Genomic DNA, 20654 nt, shown 5'->3' on the forward strand with positions numbered 1-20654 from the left:
TTTATATATTATTCCCATTATAAAGTTTATATATTATTCCCATTATACTGTTTATATATTATTCCCATTATGTTTATATATTATTCCCATTATACTGTTTATATATTATTCCCATTATAAAGTTTATATATTATTCCCATTATACTGTTTATATATTATTCCCATTATGTTTATGTATTATTCCCATTATACTGTTTATATATTATTCCCATTATAAAGTTGATATATTATTCCCATTATACTGTTTATATAGTATTTCCATTATGTTTATATATTATTCCCATTATACTGTTTATATATTATTCCCATTATAAAGTTGATATATTATTGCCATTATACTGTTTATATATTATTCCCATTATAAAGTTTATAGATTTTTGCCATTATAATGTTTAGATATTATTCCCATTATAAAATGCATATATTATTGCCATTATATTGTTTATATATTATTCCCATTATGTTTATATATTATTCCCATTATACTGTTTATATATTATTGCCATTATAAAGTTTATATATTATTCCCATTACACTGTTTATATATTATTCCCATTACACTGTTTATATATTATTCCCATTATAAAGTTTAGCTATTGTACTTTTTCTGTTTTGCCATGTTTTGGCTCAGTATCTATCCGGAGAGGGGATACACTGTAAGGTGATCACACTATATAAATGATACAGTTATAAATGTGACCCCAGCTCAGCAGTAGTAAGCCCACGCAGCAAAGGAACCGGAAGTCTTTTTACCCATTGCCGGAAGTGACGGGTACCGCCGGTTGCCATGGAGACAGGACACGCCGTTGTACTGTAAATCCAGCTCCCGAGGCCGCTATGGGAGAGATGGAAACCGGGGAAAACTCGTACATTATCCGCCCCAACTTCCAACACAAGTGAGTATGGCCGAGTATTTACACTGGCCGGACAGTGAGAGGGGCGATGAGCTAAGTGCAGGGGTTGTATCATTAATATTCGGATTTCACACATACAATATGGCGCATATAAACCAATATAACATGGTCTGTATCACAGGGAGCGTAGCAGAGCTATATATTATACACAGCATCATGTATACATGGGTCATGGGCAGTATAAATAGATATTAATGTTACATGAGTTTCACTTAGTGCCAGATTAGCTGGAGTGGCATAGCTTTATCCCTGCCCTATACAATTACTTTTCACCAGTTCCCCAATCGGCCATTTGTACTAAATCAATGTATATGAGCTCTCTTTAAAAAGAAACACTGGACACACCATAACCACTGCAGCACGCAGAGTGTCCTGATATCCTCCAAGGGTAAGTAGTCAAACCGTTTGTAAACATTTTGATAACATACTCTGAGTCCTTTGGGAGCCAGTCTCCTTCATTGAGAGACGGATATTTTCTGTGTTGGTTAGCTCATTGATTTAGGCTGCTCACCCAGTGTTTTCAACCAATGAGACAGCCCTGAATGGCAAGATTTAGCTCAGAGGAGCTAACTAAAGCTCTGCGCAGGATTGATGCTTAGTGGACCCCAGGTGAGTTGTCAAACCATTTGCAAACATAATGACAAATTATTCTGGAAGGGAGCCAGTGCACTCTTGGCACGATAAACACTACAATGCACTGTAGTGTTTATGGTGTTTGGACTGTTCCTCTAATACAGGGTTATTTACTAATGTGTGAAATGTTGGGAATTGAAAGTGAATTTCAAATTTTAAGGCAACGTAGACTTCGATATGTTGGCCTCAAATTTGACATTCACTTTGATTTCCTGACACTTCACACATTAGTGAGTAACTCTGTAAGTGTGCTATTGACCATAATGTTTTCCACAAACTTGCATTATTATAGTTCAGTTGTAGAGATGTAAAATGCATAATAATGCATTTACACGTTTATTCCTCTCAAAGGAACACTTATATTAACATTATTTATTGTAATATAATCTTTGTTATGATATACCATTTTATAAATTTTATCCACCAGTAATCAGTTGCTGGGCAGTCTCCTGCAGGTGTCCATTCCTCCTTCTCTGAGACCATCCATCTGGATGATCTTTGGTCCAAACCAATGTTTCTCACAGAGATTAGCAAGATGCAGCCGGTTGCATGGATAGGATCGGAGTTTCATTCATATAAATGAAATTCCCATATGAACAAAGTCCCGAAATGCGTCCAAACCGAATGGAGAAACTGTTCTCATTCTGTTAGCAAAGTTGATTAAGCAATTTGCCCACAATTCTCAGCTTTGATCCGTGATCTCGCGATGTTTCCTGTCAGTATTCCCTAACATCCTGTCACTTAGACAGACCTCCGCTGATCATAGCTGGTCAGACGTAGGAAACGTCCATAAGACAAAGTAGTCCCTACTTTGTCTTAAGTTTTAAAGAAAACTAGAGCAGACAGGAAAGAATTGAAGAACAGATCCTGACAGAGGGAGAGAAGAGGAATTGATTGGGGAAAGATAAGTTCGGCATGACAGTGCTGCTTTAAATCCAAATCAAACCACTACGCTCTCTGAGAAGCTTTGGACTGGAGATTTGTCCTCAAGGCTTCCCTTTGAGAATAATTTGACTGGAGATTTCCCAGTGTATTAAAGGTAAGACCTAACTTCCCTAGCCCCGCACCAGCCCCTCCAAGGTAGCTGCTAAAAAAAAACAATAAAAAAAAAAAAAAATCTTCGTGGAGCTGCAGGTCCCAGGAGTCGAGCGATATAAATGTTACATCAGTGGTCACAAAGATTGAAGGACTAAAACTGACAAGACTTGCAGGCTGACTCATTGGGCGAGCGTGGCATTTGCTTAATTCAAGAGCTGGTGGAAGCTCCGTGCAGGATCCTCCAGTTCTCATGCAGGCTGTTACAGGTGCCCAGCAAACTACAGATACGTAATTTTAACTGTATTGGATAAAGATTTATTTTTAACTAAGTTATCTTACAATAAAGAAAGTTTATATTGGACCTTGCCAGTGCAGACCCAACATAACCGATACAGGACGTCCAAAGCTGAAGAATTTTCATCTCCATAAAGCTTTTTAAAGTGACTCAGCAATATGTGAGTTTAACCAGTCACATGTAATAATTGTACCTTTTTTATAACAATATTACTCTATGTTTTCGTGTTTTATGTTTTATTGTTTTAGATATTCCCATTTGAACCAAGTCTGGTAAAGAATTTTATTCCTGCATGTTTTGAGTGCTCTCACCACAATTTTATCTTTCACTATACTGATTTTTTTGTGTGTTGGAGTGATTCACACTTGGTGATAGCAGCACCAAACTATACTTTGTTTCCCAAATAACTTTTACTTGCATATTAAACTACAGATACGTTTTCACATAATTTGCAAATGGTTTGATTACTTTCCCTGGTAAGGCTCCTGGGGACTTCTGGCACCATATATGCTACAGTGGGCTCCTTTAACCCCTTAAGGACACATGACATGCCTGACATGTCATGATTCCCTTTTATTCCAGATGTTTGGTCCTTAAGGGGTTAAGTCTGTTTTACAGATTTTATTTCTCCTATAGATTTAGAACAGCAACAGTAAAAGAGTGTATCAAATCTGTTCTAAAAGAAGAACTCAACAACAAACAGTATGTTGCAGAAGAGGTTCCACAGCTAACACGTTTTCTGTCAGAGACCATAAAAGATAAACTTAAAGGTAAGCTTAAAGCAATATATGGCAAGGAAACAAAAACACAATGACTCTTGTGTGATAATCAGTTTTTGTAGTTTACCCCTTTTTTCCCACATACTTGAATCTTATAATATTTCTCTGACTTTAATCCATATGCATCTGTAATCTTTAACATTCCAGACACAGCTTGTTGAAGTCTTTTGTGTGTCTCACGGCTCCAGCACATAGGATTCTCAATGAGAAGCCTCTGGCTGGTCAGTTCTCCAGCACATATTGAAATTCTGTTCTGGGGAAAGAGGGAAGGGCTTGCAAAGACTGCTTATTTTAATTTTTGTTTGTTTTTTCATATACTCCCACCCTCCCCTCCTAAAGAAAAATGTAGGAAAAATAAATGCACGTTTTCTTTTTGGGCGTATGCTCTAGTAAAAATTATAATAATTTGAGTGCATTTGCCATAGCAAAAAAAATAATCAATAGACTCCCCTTCATATTGACAATATTTCTTCCGAAACTGCAGCTGGCCACTATATAATTGGTGCTGATGAAGCCTGCTATTGTGAGAGAGAATATACAAGTTCCCTCTGCACGAGAGATACAGCAACCCCAAACGATCGTTTCAACCTTGTAAGGTATCATCAGTGAGGTATAGCCAATATCCCTCTAGGCACCGTAAGCAAGGGGTTCACATCTGGATTACCCTTTAATGGACCACTATAGTCACCCTTACCACTTCAGCTCAATTAAGTGGTCTGGGTACCAGGTCCCCCAGGTTTTAACCCTGCTGCTGTAAACATAGCAGTTTCATGCATGCATGCACATTCGGCTCCACTCGGGAGCTGACGTCGCAGAGGGAGGAGAGGTCACCAGCGCCAAGGGAGCCCAGCGCTGGATAAAGGTAAGTGGCTTAATGGGTTTTAACCCCTTCAGCCCAGTGGGTTGGGGGGCCTAATGATTATATAGTGTCAGGAAAACGAGTTTGTTTACCTGACACTAGAGTGGTCATTTAAACTGAAAAAAGCCTGCATGGAATGATTATACTCACCAGAACAAATACAATAAGCTATAGTTGTTCTGGTGACTAAAGTGTCCCTTTAAGAAATATACATACATACTTATTTTAATGGTCATTAATACACATTTTCCATATTCTCTTTTGCCTAGAAATGGGATTTGATAGGTACAAAATGGTGGTGCAAGCTGTGATTGGTGAACAGAGAGGAGAAGGAGTGAAGTAAGTATCATGTGTATTCTAAATTATGAAGTTTTGAAAGAGTACCTAATTGTTGGTTACTGTTAAAGAGTCTGTCACCTCATTTTAGTTATGTACCATTGCATTCTCTATTTTATTAATATTTTGCAAGGACCCCAGAAAGTGGCATTTCTAATTGTATTGTGGAAGAAGCTGAAGCAAAAACTCTCCCTAATAGACATCGTCACCTTTGCTGTGGTGGACATCTTGAATGGTGGGACTCCATCCGCCATGACCCATGTAAAAACAACAGCATAAATGACTGGACACAAGTTTTGAAAAGGTTTAAGGCAGGTTTGGAAAAACACATACAGTGTTTTTGCTAAAAAAAAAAAGAGCCTTGCTCTTGACAGAGCTTGAAAAAGGCTTTGTTTTGAGCTGAATCCTTGTATAAGATTTTCCAGTTAACCTGCCTTGGACCTTTTCACAACTTGTGCCCAGTCCTTCGTGTTGTTGTTGGATCTGCAAGGGATGTGTACTCGTCCATTAAATGTGTGCCTTCTCATTGCTAGTGTTCAGGAGGCGTGAAAATGCCATCCACTTGTGCATATGCAAGAGTGCAACACAAAGCTGAATTGAGGAGAGACCATACACCATCCTTCCACTCTTGCAATAAGTGAGAAGGTGCCTGTTTCTCACAGCTGTCACGGGCTATGGGAATTGGGTAAACATGATACTGTAAACGCCTAAGTTGGTCAATATATGCTTTAATAAGACAACATGGGCCCTACTTTGTTTTATTATAGTTTCTGACTGTATAAATTCTAATGCAGTCTGTAGATGTATTTTATGAAAATGTTATCTTTATGAAATACTCAGGTTAAAGGACATCAGAGCCACTTTAACATATTCTCTACAAACTCTCCATATTTTAATGTACATTACTATCAAATTAATCAAGATTACCTTAAAGAAAAACTGTCACTTGTGAATTTTCCATAAAGATATAATTTGTATGAAAACAACATATATGTTGAGTTGGATATTTATTTTTAACTGAATACCATGACATTGAATCCTCATAAAGCAGTGCTTTAGTTAAGATTATTAGTCAATATGCATTGCAAAAGAAAAGTCAGACAACGCTTGATTTAAAAATTAAAAAATAGAGGGGCTTTTTAAAGCAAGGAAAATAACTGACTTCACCTGTTTAGGGGACAGTATGCATTGACCAAAGAGTTAAAAGACTACAGAAACAGTGTGTTTGAAGAAACTAAATGTAACTAATGGGACTTATAATTTTTTTATATGTTTGTGGATATCACGCCCATGTGTGCATACTTGAGATGACACTTGCTTACAATATACACTGAAACATTCAGTCTAGCGCAGCAGTGAAACACTGTGAATATATAATGGCTAGTGATATGTAAATAACTAACTTTATAGTTTTGTAAATTAATTACGAACATAGATTTAATGTAATTAAAAAAAAGTGTTGTTTTTTTTTTTTTTTTTTTTTTTTAAACGTGATTTAACATCTGAATTTTGTCCAGCCAATTTCATAAGCGGGACGGCTGGGCAAAACGGAATTTAAAATTTATCGGATGTTAAATCTTGGTATTGATGCCTTAATTATAACTATGACATTTGTAAACATCAAATGCCACCATTAACATATATTTATTACTGAGCATGGTGGGGGGGTCTGTATAACAATAGCTGACCAGTTGCTAGTTTTTTAATTACAATGAGATGCTGGCTGCTCACTGTTTCATAGACATGTTTTCACGGTTTGGTAGGTTGCACTCCATGTTTAGTTAACTTGTGGTCGGTTAATATCGTATAGTGAAATACCTTGTGATTGGAATTAAGTCGGTGTGGTGTGCCGGAACCGACGTAGAGGGTAGGCCTGAAAAAGAGGGCCCCCCTGAATGAATTGTATAAGAGGGAGAGGTGGGTGGGGTGAACAGCGTGCGTACGGCAGGTAGGAAGGGGGGGGGGAGTAGCGTTTATATGGAACGCTTAACTCCTCCCACAAATACAGGCCTTACGGCCTTAAACTTGTGGTCGTTTAATATCGTATAGTGAAATACCTTGTGATTGGAATTAAGTCGGTGTGGTGTGCCGGAACCGACGTAGAGGGTAGGCCTGAAAAAGAGGGCAAAAGGAAATGCCACAAAAACACACTTATAGCACTATATAAAATCCGTTGTCTTACTACTCATACGTTGAGAATGTTCCTGTATAATATAGCCGATTCCTAGTGCCTCTAATTGTTTGTTCCGGCGTACTGCTACTGGATGTCGTGCTTATAGAATGGATGTGAAAAATAGGAGCCAGTGGTCCTACTTACTCTAATGACAGGAGTGTGAATGTAGAATCGTATTTAGAAGTAGTTAGGGAATGATTAGTAGGTCAAGTGTCTTGATTGTCTGGTTCGAATGTTGACGTGACGTGGTGTAGTGTTTGTACCTTCTTAAATTTCCTTAGGGAGACATGACTTACCTGTCTGATTATTTGTGATCGTGGAGTTGTAGGGTTCCCGAACCCTTGTATGGTTGCAGGCACATAGATTTAAGACCTGGTTGTGTGGCACGAATGCTGTTTAGGGAGTCTGATACTGTATTCCCATCTGTATGCGTACGTTACTGTAAAGCGATAAACCAATTATCTTTTGATATCTTGTGTAAAATGGGGTATGGTTTGAAAGGCTTGTCAGAAACGTGTATGTCAGTTCGGAATAGTGCGATCGTGTGCGTATGAAGGTTTGAATAAAAGGTGGCAAAAATGTAGAAAAGACTACAGGGTGATCAGTATGCCTGTGAAAGTCATGCTCCACTGATTCTTGGAAGAATGTCACGATTCTGTTATATGTATCTTAGAGCAAACGAATAATGTTCTAGATGATCACTTGAGTCGGGCCCCAACAGCCGAGTGACCGGAAGGGGATGCTAAAATGCGGATTATGCTTGAGAGATGTGAGTTGGGTGAGGTACGAGACTGAGCGACTCTTGGTTAGTCGGCCCTAATAGATACAAAAATGCTGCAATCCCTCGTCCGACGTTGCCTTTGTAGGACATCCTGAAAAAGAACATGACGACAACAACAATGAAATCAAATAACAACAACACGGTTAAGTAAAATAGAACTGGCTGGCTAACTAGTGCCGAAGCGAAAAGCTCACTACCCCGTGACAAGTGAGACCCTGCTAGTAGCCAAGCGGCTGGCGAGAGGCTCTACCTATGATTTGGGCGTGGGGCTCGAGCCACTAGCGTGGTGGCGGGGAGGTGGCCTCTCGGTGAGAGTAAAGATCCAAAAACGTGTCAGGTGAGGCCCTAACTATAAACCCGATAGGTGGGTGAATGCGAGGCACTAACTATGATTTGGGCCGAGGGGCGAAAATCTCCGTGTTGAGATTGGGGAGTTGGCCTCGCGGGACCAGCTACGTCGTACAGCTAAGGCCAGCTCCTAACCCTAGATAGCCAATTCTCTGACCCTAGACTGGGGCTTGATAAGGGGGTAACGCAACGTGCTTGGTAAACCCAAGTTGTGGTTAATGATAGATACCCGGAGTTCCCAGACAGAGACAGAGGAAAAGAAGGGAGTGAAAGGAGGAAGAAAGAAGAGGAAAGGAACTGAAGTCGAGGGAAGGAAAATAATGTGCAGTGTAGTGAAGTACTATGGAGATATAGCTGATAGTACAGTATCGAAAGACCCTGAGGGTGCTGAAGATTTACGTGATGGCTACTATATAACCCTGAAAGGAGATGTATGAAGGCGTTGTGCCAAGAAAACGTTGAAGCAGCTGACGGAGAGAGGAGGGTGAAATTAGCAAGGTAGTGAGTAACAAACGATTGTTACGGGTAGCGAGTACGAATGAAGAGTTGTCGAGTGTAGCCGTGGCCTGACGAGGCAAGGCAGGAATCAAGCCCCCGTACCCCAATATCCAATCGTGTAACAACGTGGCCTAGCAGAGGCAGTTGTTTGGAATGTGAACAAAAACAAAATTAAACCTGATAGAAACGGTTGACAATCGTTTGACTAATTGCCAATTGTGTAACAATTGTTGGGACTGAACGACAACACATTTATACCTGATAGAAACAGGCGACAATAGCGAACCAGTAATTGCCTACAGATAGCAGATGACAATATGAACCAATAATAATAATTGTGAAACTAAAGTAACGTTTGTTTTCCTACAAAATTACACACACGAAAAAAAAATATTTAAAGTCTTGCCTGCATTGTATAACTTACGGAGTTGTCCCCACAACAAGGGCATTACATAAATAACTACCCTAGCCAAAGCTGGGAGTGATAGGACAGACAGTCCAATAACAGTGAGCGAATGGTTATACCCATGGTGAAGCGGCTGAATAATAGATAACCTCAGTAATAATATTCATATTAGCGAAACTTACGTAATCGTAATTGAGACCGGTAATTGTACTGTCAGCTGACCAGTCTGAGTCAACCGCGATTTAACACTAACGGAATTACCTACAATTTGTCGGTTCGATACCCCATCGTGTAACAACGTGGCCTTGTCGAGGCAGTTGTTTGAAAATGTGGAGGAAACTTAATTGTACCTGACAGAAACAGGCGACAATAGCGAACAAGTGATAGTCTAATGATAACAAATGACAGTACGCAACATTAATAGTGATTAGCGGGAAATGAAAAATGGCGGTAACGCCTGAACCTGAGGTAATTCGATACATGTATAACAGGAGTTGCACAAGCGTCACTGTAATCTGGGAGATAAAATAATCCAACATATACAGCGTTTAACTGTTAGATTAACTTGACCCAACAACAGTACATGTATAGTGTCAGGCATTGAGTAGTATCACATGGCATTAGTAATTCCCCTAAGGGGACCCTTAAATAATAGTGTTTAAGATGTGATAGTATTAATGGGGGAAAAAATGGTGAAGGAATGAAAGGCGTTAAAGGAGTTCAGGATGTTATTGCAAGATATAGAGGCCTACTAGATACTCTAAGTGACTAGCCAGCGCCACATTACTTCTAAAGCGTCACTAACAGATTTATGCGTAATTAACCATGAATACATAACCTGCTTGCTTGGCTTATAGGTTTTTAAGCAGTTAGTGATTTTGACAGTAGATGGCAGCACGTATTACTGTGTAAAGTGAATGACCGAGTTCGTGCCTATTGATTCGTGAGTATTAGTGCAGAGTGCTTGGTGTTGACGAAAGGGGCTGCAAAGTGGGCTGTGGAGGAGAGGAACATGGTCGAGAAATAGTTAATTGGTGAAGTGAGTCCTGTTCCAGCTCAGGTCGTGGCTGCGGGTGGCCAGGGATATTGGTATGCAAGGACCAGGGAAATTGGCACACAAGGTGAAAACTTTGTTTGAACTCTATGACCCCATTAGACAGATGCTAGGATTGGATTATACAGTATTTGCCCATTGTCTGGGGCAGTAAGTAGCACAGTGGCCCCAGGTTTATGACAATGTTTAAGGTGGTCACGTTTATAGAAAACACTTGAATTCAGTTAACGAGCAGTAAATGGTTTGATGCAAATATTAATCGAACGTTGGAGCCTCCTGAGAGCCAGCAGAAAGTCAGATTACCCTGGCACCTTATTGGCCTTCCAGGGGTTAAAGGATTTGCAAACACTGCATTTGTTGAGCTTACAATCAATGCAATGGAATATCAAGGGTTTCGAATAGAAAAGAAATGAAAATAAATAAACAAAGCTGCACATTGTAGAATGATAGCAGGCTTCCTTGCCTCTGGGGATTGAGTTTAATTATTAGGTTTATTTGAGTTCCATACTGTTAGTAAGTAAGCATATGTCATAAATAACCTTCCCTGGATGCACTAAAGCAATGTATGCCCTGCTAGACAGCCTGCATTACCTGTATCGGCAGAGGACACAACTCACATCATTATCTCAATTCCAAACATGCAAAGTCTCCCTACAGGGAGCATGATTACTTGAAAGGGACATGGAATTCTGTTAAGGGGGCAGTGAATATGGGGAACAGACTGCAGGTTTGCATATACGTGGCACAGGGTGATAGCGATGTAACTAACTTGAGTAGAGTTATTACTTGTTATTTTAAACATTAATTGCATGTGTATAAAATAACCTACGTATATTCGAGCTAAATATACGACTAAAGTACGGTTGAATTGTAAAACGTAACCCGCTTGAGCATAACCAGATACCCAAATTGAACGAAGGAATTAATATAACGAAATGAATAATTCCCATAATTGCTGGATCGTATATTTAGAGAACGTAAATTGAACGGTGCCGAACGGTGAGAATAGCCGAAACGTGGCTATTCTCACCGATTACCTGCGTTCGTTAGTTAGAGGTTTTGAGTGTCCGTGCGAATGAAGGCCAGCGGGAAAGCAGCGAGGAATGTTGGAACCGGAAGCGCTGCTGAGGAACCGGAAGTCCTGTCGACGAGAGGGAAGCGAGCATACCAAGGTGAACAGCGTGCGTACAGCAGGTAGGAAGGGGGGGGGGAGTAGCGTTTATATGGAACGCTTAACTCCTCCCACAAATACAGGCCTTACGGCCTTAAACATGTCAATACTGTTCAGTGGATTATTCCTGTTTTTATGAATGAAAAAACCTTTATCAACAGATTTTTGCTGTTGAATTTGACAAGCCCATTTCAGGCTTGATAAATGATATTGCATCACAAATTCAATATTTTCAGTGGAAATGGTTTTGAAACTTTTTTCAAAATTAATCTAAAGTCGAAGCCACTCGAACCAAAATTTATCTGCTCCTGATGAGCCTAAAATTGCTTATATTAAGTCTTTTCGAATTGTTAAAAGACTTTTTGTGAGCCAAAAAGCTGCCATTATCACATATCTGCTGATAAATAACATTCAATGTTGTTGATTCGTTATGCTTTTGTCCCATTATGTGTTACTGGACTAGTGTTATATCATTTAGCAGTTGTATTACCCATGTTAAAATAAAATATTCTTTCTTTTCTCTCAGGATGGCAGCTCGGTGCTTCTGGGATGCTGACACAGACAACTATGCTGAATATGTTTTTACAAATGTAAGATAATGATATTTTAATAATTATTATACATAAGTGAACAATGTACTGTTTTTGTTTGCAAATTCCTAAGGTTTCTTTAAAAGGATAGTCCAGGTATGAACTTCTTGCTTACTGTATCTAGATATGTATCAACCACTGCTCACTGCCCATTAGGGCATAAATGTTCATCTGATGTTTAGGCATCTCTTAAGAGGAGATTGCTAAAATTTCAAATTTGGATTCCCCCATGTGGGTTGGATCAGTCTGATATGCAGATGGTGTATGCTATCTTTGCAGTTGAGCTGAAACCTGTGTGGACACCTACCAAAGTTAAAGCAGTTAGTGGGTTATTTTGTTCTCAGTGTTCACATGTGCTTTATTTTTGTTTGTTTAACTAAGTGAACATGTCAGTCTCTCAGTCCTTTATAAAACAAATCATAGAGTTCTCACTTTCCTAACCCATTTTACCCCTTTTTATTTTTTTTATTTTTTTTTCTCCCACGACAGATTATTAGAATTCTGTCATTAGTTGATAAAACAGAAATTTGCAGATTCACCAGGAGCCTCCATGCATGTGTTTAAAAATGGATGCAATAATGGGCGCTGGGCTAGCAGAGTCCTTGAAACACACTAAATAACAAACATAAGCCTTGATGAACTTTCCAATGATTAGTCTACAAAATTCCCATAGACTTAATAATGACTTCTAATTTGGTTTTCTAACAGTATTGAGTCATTTGGAAAGCTTATTAAATCAATGTCATATTTAGCAGCTTTAAATATGTTAAAGGGACACTCCAGTGCCAGGAAAACAAATGGTTTTCTCTCCCTCCCACCCCCCATCCCATGTTGCTGAAGGGGTGAAAAACCCTTCAGTGACTTACCTGAGACCACCGGCGATGCCCCTCGGCGGTGGTTTAGGGTCCGCCACGCTCCTCCCCCGCCGACGTCAGCCGCGCACGCGCATTAGACCTCCCCGTAGGAAAGCATTGGAAATGCTTTCCTATGGGGATTTTTGCAACGCTGGAGGTCCTCACATAGCGTGAGGACGTCCAGCGACGCTATAGCACAGAAAACCTGTGCTATAGACTAGGAAGTGGCTGTCTGTCTAGTGCTATAGACTAGGAAGTGGCTGTCTAGTAGACAGCCACCAGAGGAGGAGTTAACCCTGCAAGGTAATTATTGCAGTTTATAAAAACTGCAATAATTACACTTGCAGGGTTAAGGGTAGTGGGAGTTGGCACCTAGACCACTCCAACGGGCAGAAGTGGTCTGGGTGCCTGGAGTGTCCCTTTAAAGTCCATTTCAGTGGTACAAACTAGATCTGCCTGCAAGTCCAAAATGGAGACAAAATTACTGGGTATTTAATCACCGCTAGAAAATATTTAGGATTTTATAGTGATCAAGACAAAGGGGAACTTGTACTTCTAGAATATACAAATTGTACAACCTTCATAACAATGGCATGATTTTGTGTGGTCTTAATGTGTATTGATTTAATTTTATAGAGGGCATTAGAATGTATATACATATAGAAAAGCAATAACAATGTTTTTACTAAATCTATTCTCTCTTCTTTTTAGGACTATTTATTTTGTGTGGTTGCTGCCTTTGGATGCTTCTACTATTAGTATAAAAACAGACAAATATTTCTTTATGACAAATATTTAAAATGTACATATAACACAATGGGATGCCCTTTCTTCCCTAGAAACATAATATTGATGTAAATAATCATACCAATTATGTCATTCAGTAAGGAATAAAATATGTATGCACTGTTTTGGTTTGTTTAGTATTTATTTACATATATTGCCACACACCAATGTGCTGGGTGCACATCTGACACTCAAAAGGTATATGTATATATACATTAAGATAAATTAAGCTTTATCAGCCACTATGTCAATCCAGCCCTGAAGGTTACCCAATCCAAAATCTCCTACTCTTATATTAGTAAAATTTTTGTTTGCTTTTTTGCGCAGTGCAATCTAGTTACATCTTAGCCGCAATTCACTTGAGTTATTTTGAAACGAATCTCACTGCAGCTTTGAGATCCATTTTAAAAATAGGAGATATCCATTCGACCCATTTCAGATAACCAAATGCTATTAGTGGTTTTTAGTAAATCCAGTGAGCTACAGATGAATTGTAAATAATTGAATGCAGGATAATAAAGCAAACAAACTTTATTCACTATCTAATGAATACACCACATATATCTGCATATTACAAACAAAATAATCCAGCAGAGATGAGATTAACTGCATCACAGACATTCTGCTCCTTCCTACCCACCACCATTTATCTCTTGATATCAGACCTGCCAAATGTATGTTATATTCTATTGATCGCTAGATTAGATTATCTATTTCATTAAGTATTTTATTCTTTTTTTTATTTTCTTGTATGCGCTAAGTAGCCAGGACATATCCCCTATTTTATTTTTATTTTTTTAATATAATAATGTCTTATTTAACCCCTTAAGGACGGAGGCAATTGTACTGACCAAAAACAAAACAGAATTTAAGCTATATGTTTGTTCAACTGTAATTTACCCATTTCATATTAAGTGCACCCATACTCATTATATATAATTTTGCTGAAGAGAAATAGGGCTTTTATTTTTTATTTCACAATTAACAAAATGTTCAAGCTGGACAAATTTGGTAAGTGGTGTCCCTCAGGGTTCTGTTCTGGGACCGCTTCTATGTGGCATATTTATTAATGATCTTGAAATAGGCATTGAAAGCCATATTTCGGTGTTTTCAGATGACACGAAACTCTGAAAAGTAATACAATGTGAGCAGGATATTGCTCTGCTACGGAGGGATTTAGATTTTTAGATTGGGGGACTGGGCACATAAATGGCAGATTAAATTTAATGTAGAAAAATGCAAAGTTATGCACTTTGGAGTAAAGAATGCACAAGAAATGTACACCCTAAATGGTAGTGAATTAGGAATTATAACATATGAGAAGGATTTGGCAATTGTTATAGACTAGAGGTTCCCAGCCCAGTCCTCAAGTGCCCCCGACCAGTCCAGGATTTAGGGATTACCCTTTGTGTCTAAAGTGTGGGTTTTTTTTTTTTTTTTTTTTTGTTTTTTTTTTAAAACACCTTAGACACAGTTGAGTAATCCTTAAATCCTGGACTATTAGGGAGTACTTGAGGACTGGGTTGGGAACCACTGTTATAGACCATAAACTAGGCAAAGTCAATTGTCAGTTGCTAAGGCCAGTAAGGTATTGTCATGTATGAATAGGGGCAATGATTCTCTGGATGAAAATATAATTTTTCCTCTTTACAAATCACTGGTAAGACCACACCTTGAATATGCTGTGCAATTGTGGGCACCTTTCTAATGAAGGATATTATGGCACTAGAAAAAGTGTAGAGACGCGCTTCAAAATTGATAAAAGGAATGGAGCATTTTAGTTACTAAGAAGTTAATAGATTTAAATATTTTTAGTTTGGAAAAACTGTGTCTCAGGGGATATAATAGCATTATACAAATATATTCCCAATGTAAAGCGCTACGGAGTGTGATGGTGCTATATAAATAATAAAATAATAATATTCGGGCCATTAGAAACCATAATCTGGAAATTTATTCATAAAAACTATACATAGGACACAAGGTTATAGTTAAAAGCATTATAAGGCTTGGAATTAAAGAGCGATCTTTATAGCAAAGCTAATATATAGTTCTTTATAGAAGAAGGACTGGGGTAGCTTTTAAAGTGACAAGCATGCATATAATAGATTATAATATGTCTATGACACTTTCATATGTTAAACATTTGAAAGCCTATTTTGGGCGAAATGCGTTGTGTTTTTATGTTCTTGTTATAATAAAAGTATTTTTAGACTACCTATATTTTTAAGGTCAGTCCTTTTACTTTTATCTTTGCTATTTTATCCTGATTTTTTTATTATTTTAAAAAATCCAGTACTACAAAGAAATGCTTAGGTGGGGATTATTCCACTCACGCCTGGTTCATAGAGCAGTGTGGCTGCTCTATACATTGTAAGTACGTTTCATTTTACCTTTTAGCACCAATTTTATCTACAGAGAACACTATGGGCTGTCTTTTGTGCTTCGGTCTTTCATAAATCCTGCATTCCATACATCACTAGAAGGATATCCTACATGTGGGGGAGTTTAAATACCACTGTATGCTGTTTTACTCAGAGCTGGTTATAGCTCTTTTTATTGTAAGTTGGCACTCTTAGGACTTCAGTGTTTGTTTGTAGCTGCAGGTGACATATGCTATTGTACCATTGTTTTTTTTCCCTTATTCTTATGTATTTTATATGCCGACACGTATTTGAGACGTGGAAAAAAGTATTGAAGAATCACCTATTGTCCAGCAATATCCTACATGTGGGGAGTTTCAAATACCACTGTATGCTGTTTTACCTAGAGCTGGGTATAGCTCTATCGAATGTGAGTTGGCATTTCTATTTCTGTGTTGTCCGTGACACCATCTCCTAACGGTTTTGCACTATTGGTCTTTCTTTGTGTTTACTTTTGTTTTTCATATTAACCACTGAGGACCTTATCAAGAACCAAAGAAGACATACCCAAGGCCCACCTTTTTATTTTCAGAGACTCTTTTGTAAATATTATCTCTCATATATTATCCCTCATTTGTTTCATTTAGCGCACCCTGTATTTTTGTTGTTTCTTGTTCTCCCAGATTTATTTAAGGGTTTGAGGGTTGCCCTTCCCCTCAGGTGTGCAGCTCCATCCACCTCTGTGATTAGTACTGTAGCGCTGTTCCACCCCAATCACTATTTTTCCAAGTAGATATCTGACTGCCATTCTGGGGTCAAGAAGGATTTTTTTTTTTACTAGTTTTTTGCACAATTGGAAGTGCTTCAGGCTGGGGTTTTTTTTGCCTTCTTTTGGATCAACAGCAAAAGCAAATGTGAGAAATGCTGAACTTGATGGACTCATGTCACTTTTCAGCTAGGCAACTATGTAAATATAGGGCTTGCCCATTTCAGTTTTTCCACATTTAAATTTGCCAGATTGGTTATGTTGCCTTTGAGGTTTAATGGCAGCCGTGAAATTAATTACCACAATAGAATTTGCAAATGTAGACAACCCAGGGTATTCAAAATTGTGTATGTCTAGTCTTTTTAGTATATAATACAATATATATACTAGTATATAATTTAATTCTTATCACACATTTATATATTTATATATATCTATATCAAAAATGCACTAACACTCAAATTGTATTACAGGGTTAAAAAGGTGATGACTCTAGCATGATGTTTATCCTAATAATTATCAAACTTTGTTGTCGGTGTTAGAGTGAAACTCTGGGCACCAATACAACTTTAGTGCATTTGATAGACTTTGGCCTCAATAATATGCTATATATATATATATTTGCATGCTCAATTCTTGATAGTTTTCATACAGAACAAAAATGTAATGTTTTGCAGAATGCTGCACTATAAGCCTGCATCTTTAGCCACACCTCCTAATGCCACCCGGGAGTAGTGATAGTTTTAGCAGAGGTCTACATTTTTTATGTTTGTATTTGCTTTTAATTCACAGGCTGGCTGCAGACAGTCAGAGAAACTATAAACAGTGATATCCTTGCGTGTCCTCTCCTTCTAATGCAGGTTGCTATGTAGTTCAGATAGTTCAGTACGGTCAGTGGCTGAACTATGTGCATACATTTAGTAGGGAAGTCTTTTCCTGGAGTGTGGCTAAAGAGGCAGGCTTATGGTGCAGCATTCTGCAAAATATATATATTATTTATGCAAAAACAATAAAGATTTGCATAGAAAAAAACAGCATATTAATGAGGTCAAAAATCAAATTCATTAAAGGTACACTATAGTCACCAAAACAACTTTAGCTTAACAAAGCAGTTTTTGTGTATATATCATGCCTCAGAAGTTTCACTGCTCAATTCTCTGCCATTTAGGAGTTAAATCACTTTTGTTTCTGTTTAAGCATCCCCAGCCACACCTCTCCTGGCTGTGACTGACATAGCCAGCATAAAACAAAATGGTTTCCTTTTCAGTCAGATGTAACTTACTTTAAAAGGTTTTATCTCCTGCTTTGTAAATTGAACTTTAAAGGCAAACTATAGTACTCTTGTTATCCTACCTAGCACTATAGGAACCTTTAGTACCCTCTTCTCTTAAGCCATCCTACCCCTCTCACCCCTCATGGTGCTGAAGGGTTAAAAACCCAAGTGAGGTTGTCCTTTGGGGATGGTTCAGGCACCGCCTCTGCTCCTCCACCCCTATCGCAGTAGGACTTCCCCAATAGGAAAGCATTGTATAATGCTTTTCATATGAAGTTTTGGGTGATGCTGGATGTCCTCCTGCAGATCGTGAGGTTGTCCAGCATCAGGCAATGAAAAGTTGCCTAACCCCCGGCAGTTCCACTAGTGCCTGTCTGGTAGACAGCCACTAAGAGGTGGAGTTAATCAAAGATAATTATTGCAGTTTATCAAAAACTGCAATAATAAAAATAGCTGGGTTTAGGGGCCTTGGACTCCGAACCTAGACCACTTTGATGAGCTAAAGTGGTCTGGTTGCTTATAGTGTGCATGTAATCAACAATACAGGAGAATCCTGTAGGGTCTAGCAAGCTATTAACAGAGCAGGAGAAAAGACATTTCAAAATAAACAAAATTCTCAATAAAGGAAATATAAACATTAGATGACTCTTTACAGGAAGTGTTTATAAAGGCTGTGTAAGTCACATACAGGGAGGTGTTACATAGTTACATAGCTGAAAAGAGTCTTGCGTCCATCAAGTTCAGCCTTCCTCACATTTGTTTTTTGCTGTTGTGAATAGGACTGCATCAACATAGTAATTTAACTCATAAACAGCAAAGAACTCAGCACTGAGACTGCAGGGGCATGATCTATACACAAAAACTGCTTTATTAAGCTAAAGTTGTTTTGGTGACTATAGTGTCCCTTTAAAGTTGTATTGGTGCTCGTAGTGTGCCTTTAACTTCTTAAGGACCAATGACGTAAACATAAATCAATGCACTTAGGTCATCACTGTGCTGTTGTTTGCACAGAGATTACTGTCAAAGGGCTTATTATAACTGCTCTTTGAGCACTTAGAACAGCCCCATCCCTAGCATATCTAGGCATTCAGTCTCTCTAACAAGCAATCCACATGCCCAGAAATGCTGAACATTTCCTTTGAAGGCAGCATTAGTATTGCTGTCTGAATCTGCATTCCATGCATTCCTACTGATTGTAAGTGAGAAGGAAATTGAGAGATGGAAGGGGAATATGCTCTCATCACTACAGCAGTGAACTACCCTCTAAAAATCATCAACTGGTTGCCTAGTTACATAGTGACAAAAGATTGCAAATTCACTAACACTGATTTTGACAGGGATTCTTCCGAATATGTAAACTAAATGTTCCAATACCCCACACTACCGGCCCCAACCATGTTAAAAATCAAATCTCAATTAACACCTTCATCGCTGCATTAAGTGTTTAAGGATCACCTTCATCTTTCTATCTGGATTAAGTATGGACACTGCACCCCTAGTACCTCCAAATGTACCCTTAAATGGATTCTATAGTTCCCTATCGCCAGTCCTTACTTTAGAATCCTGTCCAAACCTTGTTCCTTGTGTCTTACATTAGAATTCTGGGGAACTGTCCCCAGAAATCATAGCAAGTGTCCATCCTCAGACACGTTCACTCTATGTTCGGGGCACTAGAACCTGCACATAGAACGGAAGCAGCGCTCCTTGCATGGTCTGCTGCCCTTGGTGGGCTAGCCTGCTAGACCGATTGGCAGGCATTCACTCATCCTGGCTCGCTCCCCTTTATCCTACCCACCAACAATGTTCAGCGGACAGAACTGAAATGTGATGTTAACTACTATATTTCCAACACACATTTAAAACAAAATGGAGCATTGCATGACAAAAAAAGGGTTAAAACAAGGTACAGGCGATTTGCAATGTTTTATTCACTGATGTCATTTCCAGAGTAGTGATGGCAATCCCTTTAATTTTAAAGGAGTCCCAGCATAGATGGGAAAGATTGGTTTTATACATACAAGAAAATAAAGGCACAAACAGACATCTGAGGCTTTTTTTTTTCTGAAGCCTCCCTAAGGGTGTTTAGAACAGACATCCAGCAAACGTCTGGTCTTTAATTTTCACATTCACCGAGCTGTATACCAGCCACACGGAACTCTTCCGCATTCTAGTCTAGTTTCCTGCGGGCTTCTAAGACGCTGCACCTAGCTATGTGCTGGCCATGAGCTGTACTTCCGGGCGGTGCTGTCAGACGCTAACACTAAGTAGCCCCGCCCGGAAACTGGACACAGAGGCACCGGGAGGTGAGTGTATGTGGCAGGCAAGAGGTCGAATCGGGGACTCCACAGCAGATCCCATATTTTTGAGTATGTATTTATGTATGTATGTATGTATGTATGTATGTATGGGGTGAGAAATGCAGGAAATAATGAAATCAACTGAGAGAACACCTAAAAGTGTATGTGCCATGAACTATGCAGGGTGTGTTACTGTCCTAAGGGTGCATATAAGTGGGATATAACCTCTATTTATCATACTTTTTTGTGTCAATATTTGACATATACTTTATTTATAATATAGAACAATGGCAATGATAGATACTTTATAATGCTTTTACTTGTCTTACAATAACATGCTGATATGTTTGAGTGGTTTGTTTGGTTAGTTTTTATTTTGGATCCTTTTTTTGAACCGGCAAAATAACCTATAACATATTGAAAATATTCTATGATATTGA

At 38.6% G+C, this 20654-nt stretch overlaps 2 protein-coding genes across 3 annotated transcripts in view; both read left to right on the forward strand.

Annotated features, from left to right (window-relative positions):
• Window positions 1-773: 773 nt before the first annotated feature.
• Window positions 774-13640, forward strand: DYNLT2B (dynein light chain Tctex-type 2B). Its single transcript, XM_063441091.1, has 5 exons — window positions 774-896; window positions 3517-3650; window positions 4788-4857; window positions 11812-11875; window positions 13441-13640. Exons 1-5 carry the CDS (start codon window positions 838-840, stop codon window positions 13486-13488), a joined length of 375 nt encoding a protein of 124 aa, XP_063297161.1. The 5' UTR covers window positions 774-837; the 3' UTR covers window positions 13489-13640.
• A 6452-nt stretch (window positions 13641-20092) lies between these two features.
• The window catches only part of PCYT1A (phosphate cytidylyltransferase 1A, choline), a 30664-nt gene continuing 30102 nt past the window's right edge, over window positions 20093-20654 (forward strand). Inside the window, exon 1 of one of the 2 annotated variants that reach the window (XM_063442846.1) lies at window positions 20093-20220. The gene's annotated coding sequence lies outside the window, so the exon portion shown is untranslated. Of the gene's footprint in view, window positions 20284-20654 lie in introns of both variants that reach the window. The other variant, XM_063442847.1, reaches the window with a different exon arrangement.

This window comes from Pelobates fuscus, chromosome 2, assembly GCF_036172605.1.
Source record: "Pelobates fuscus isolate aPelFus1 chromosome 2, aPelFus1.pri, whole genome shotgun sequence".
Classification (NCBI taxonomy): Eukaryota; Metazoa; Chordata; class Amphibia; order Anura; family Pelobatidae; genus Pelobates; species Pelobates fuscus.

Excerpts from the sequence above, each read along its gene's own strand:
- DYNLT2B (XM_063441091.1), top strand. The coding sequence starts at position 838 with ATGGGAGAGATGGAAACCGGGGAAAACTCGTACATTATCCGCCCCAAC. Across the intron at positions 4,858-11,811 it reads CAGAGAGGAGAAGGAGTGAA|GATGGCAGCTCGGTGCTTCT; the intron begins GTAAGTATCATG and ends CTTTTCTCTCAG. Across the intron at positions 11,876-13,440 it reads CTGAATATGTTTTTACAAAT|GACTATTTATTTTGTGTGGT; the intron begins GTAAGATAATGA and ends TCTTCTTTTTAG.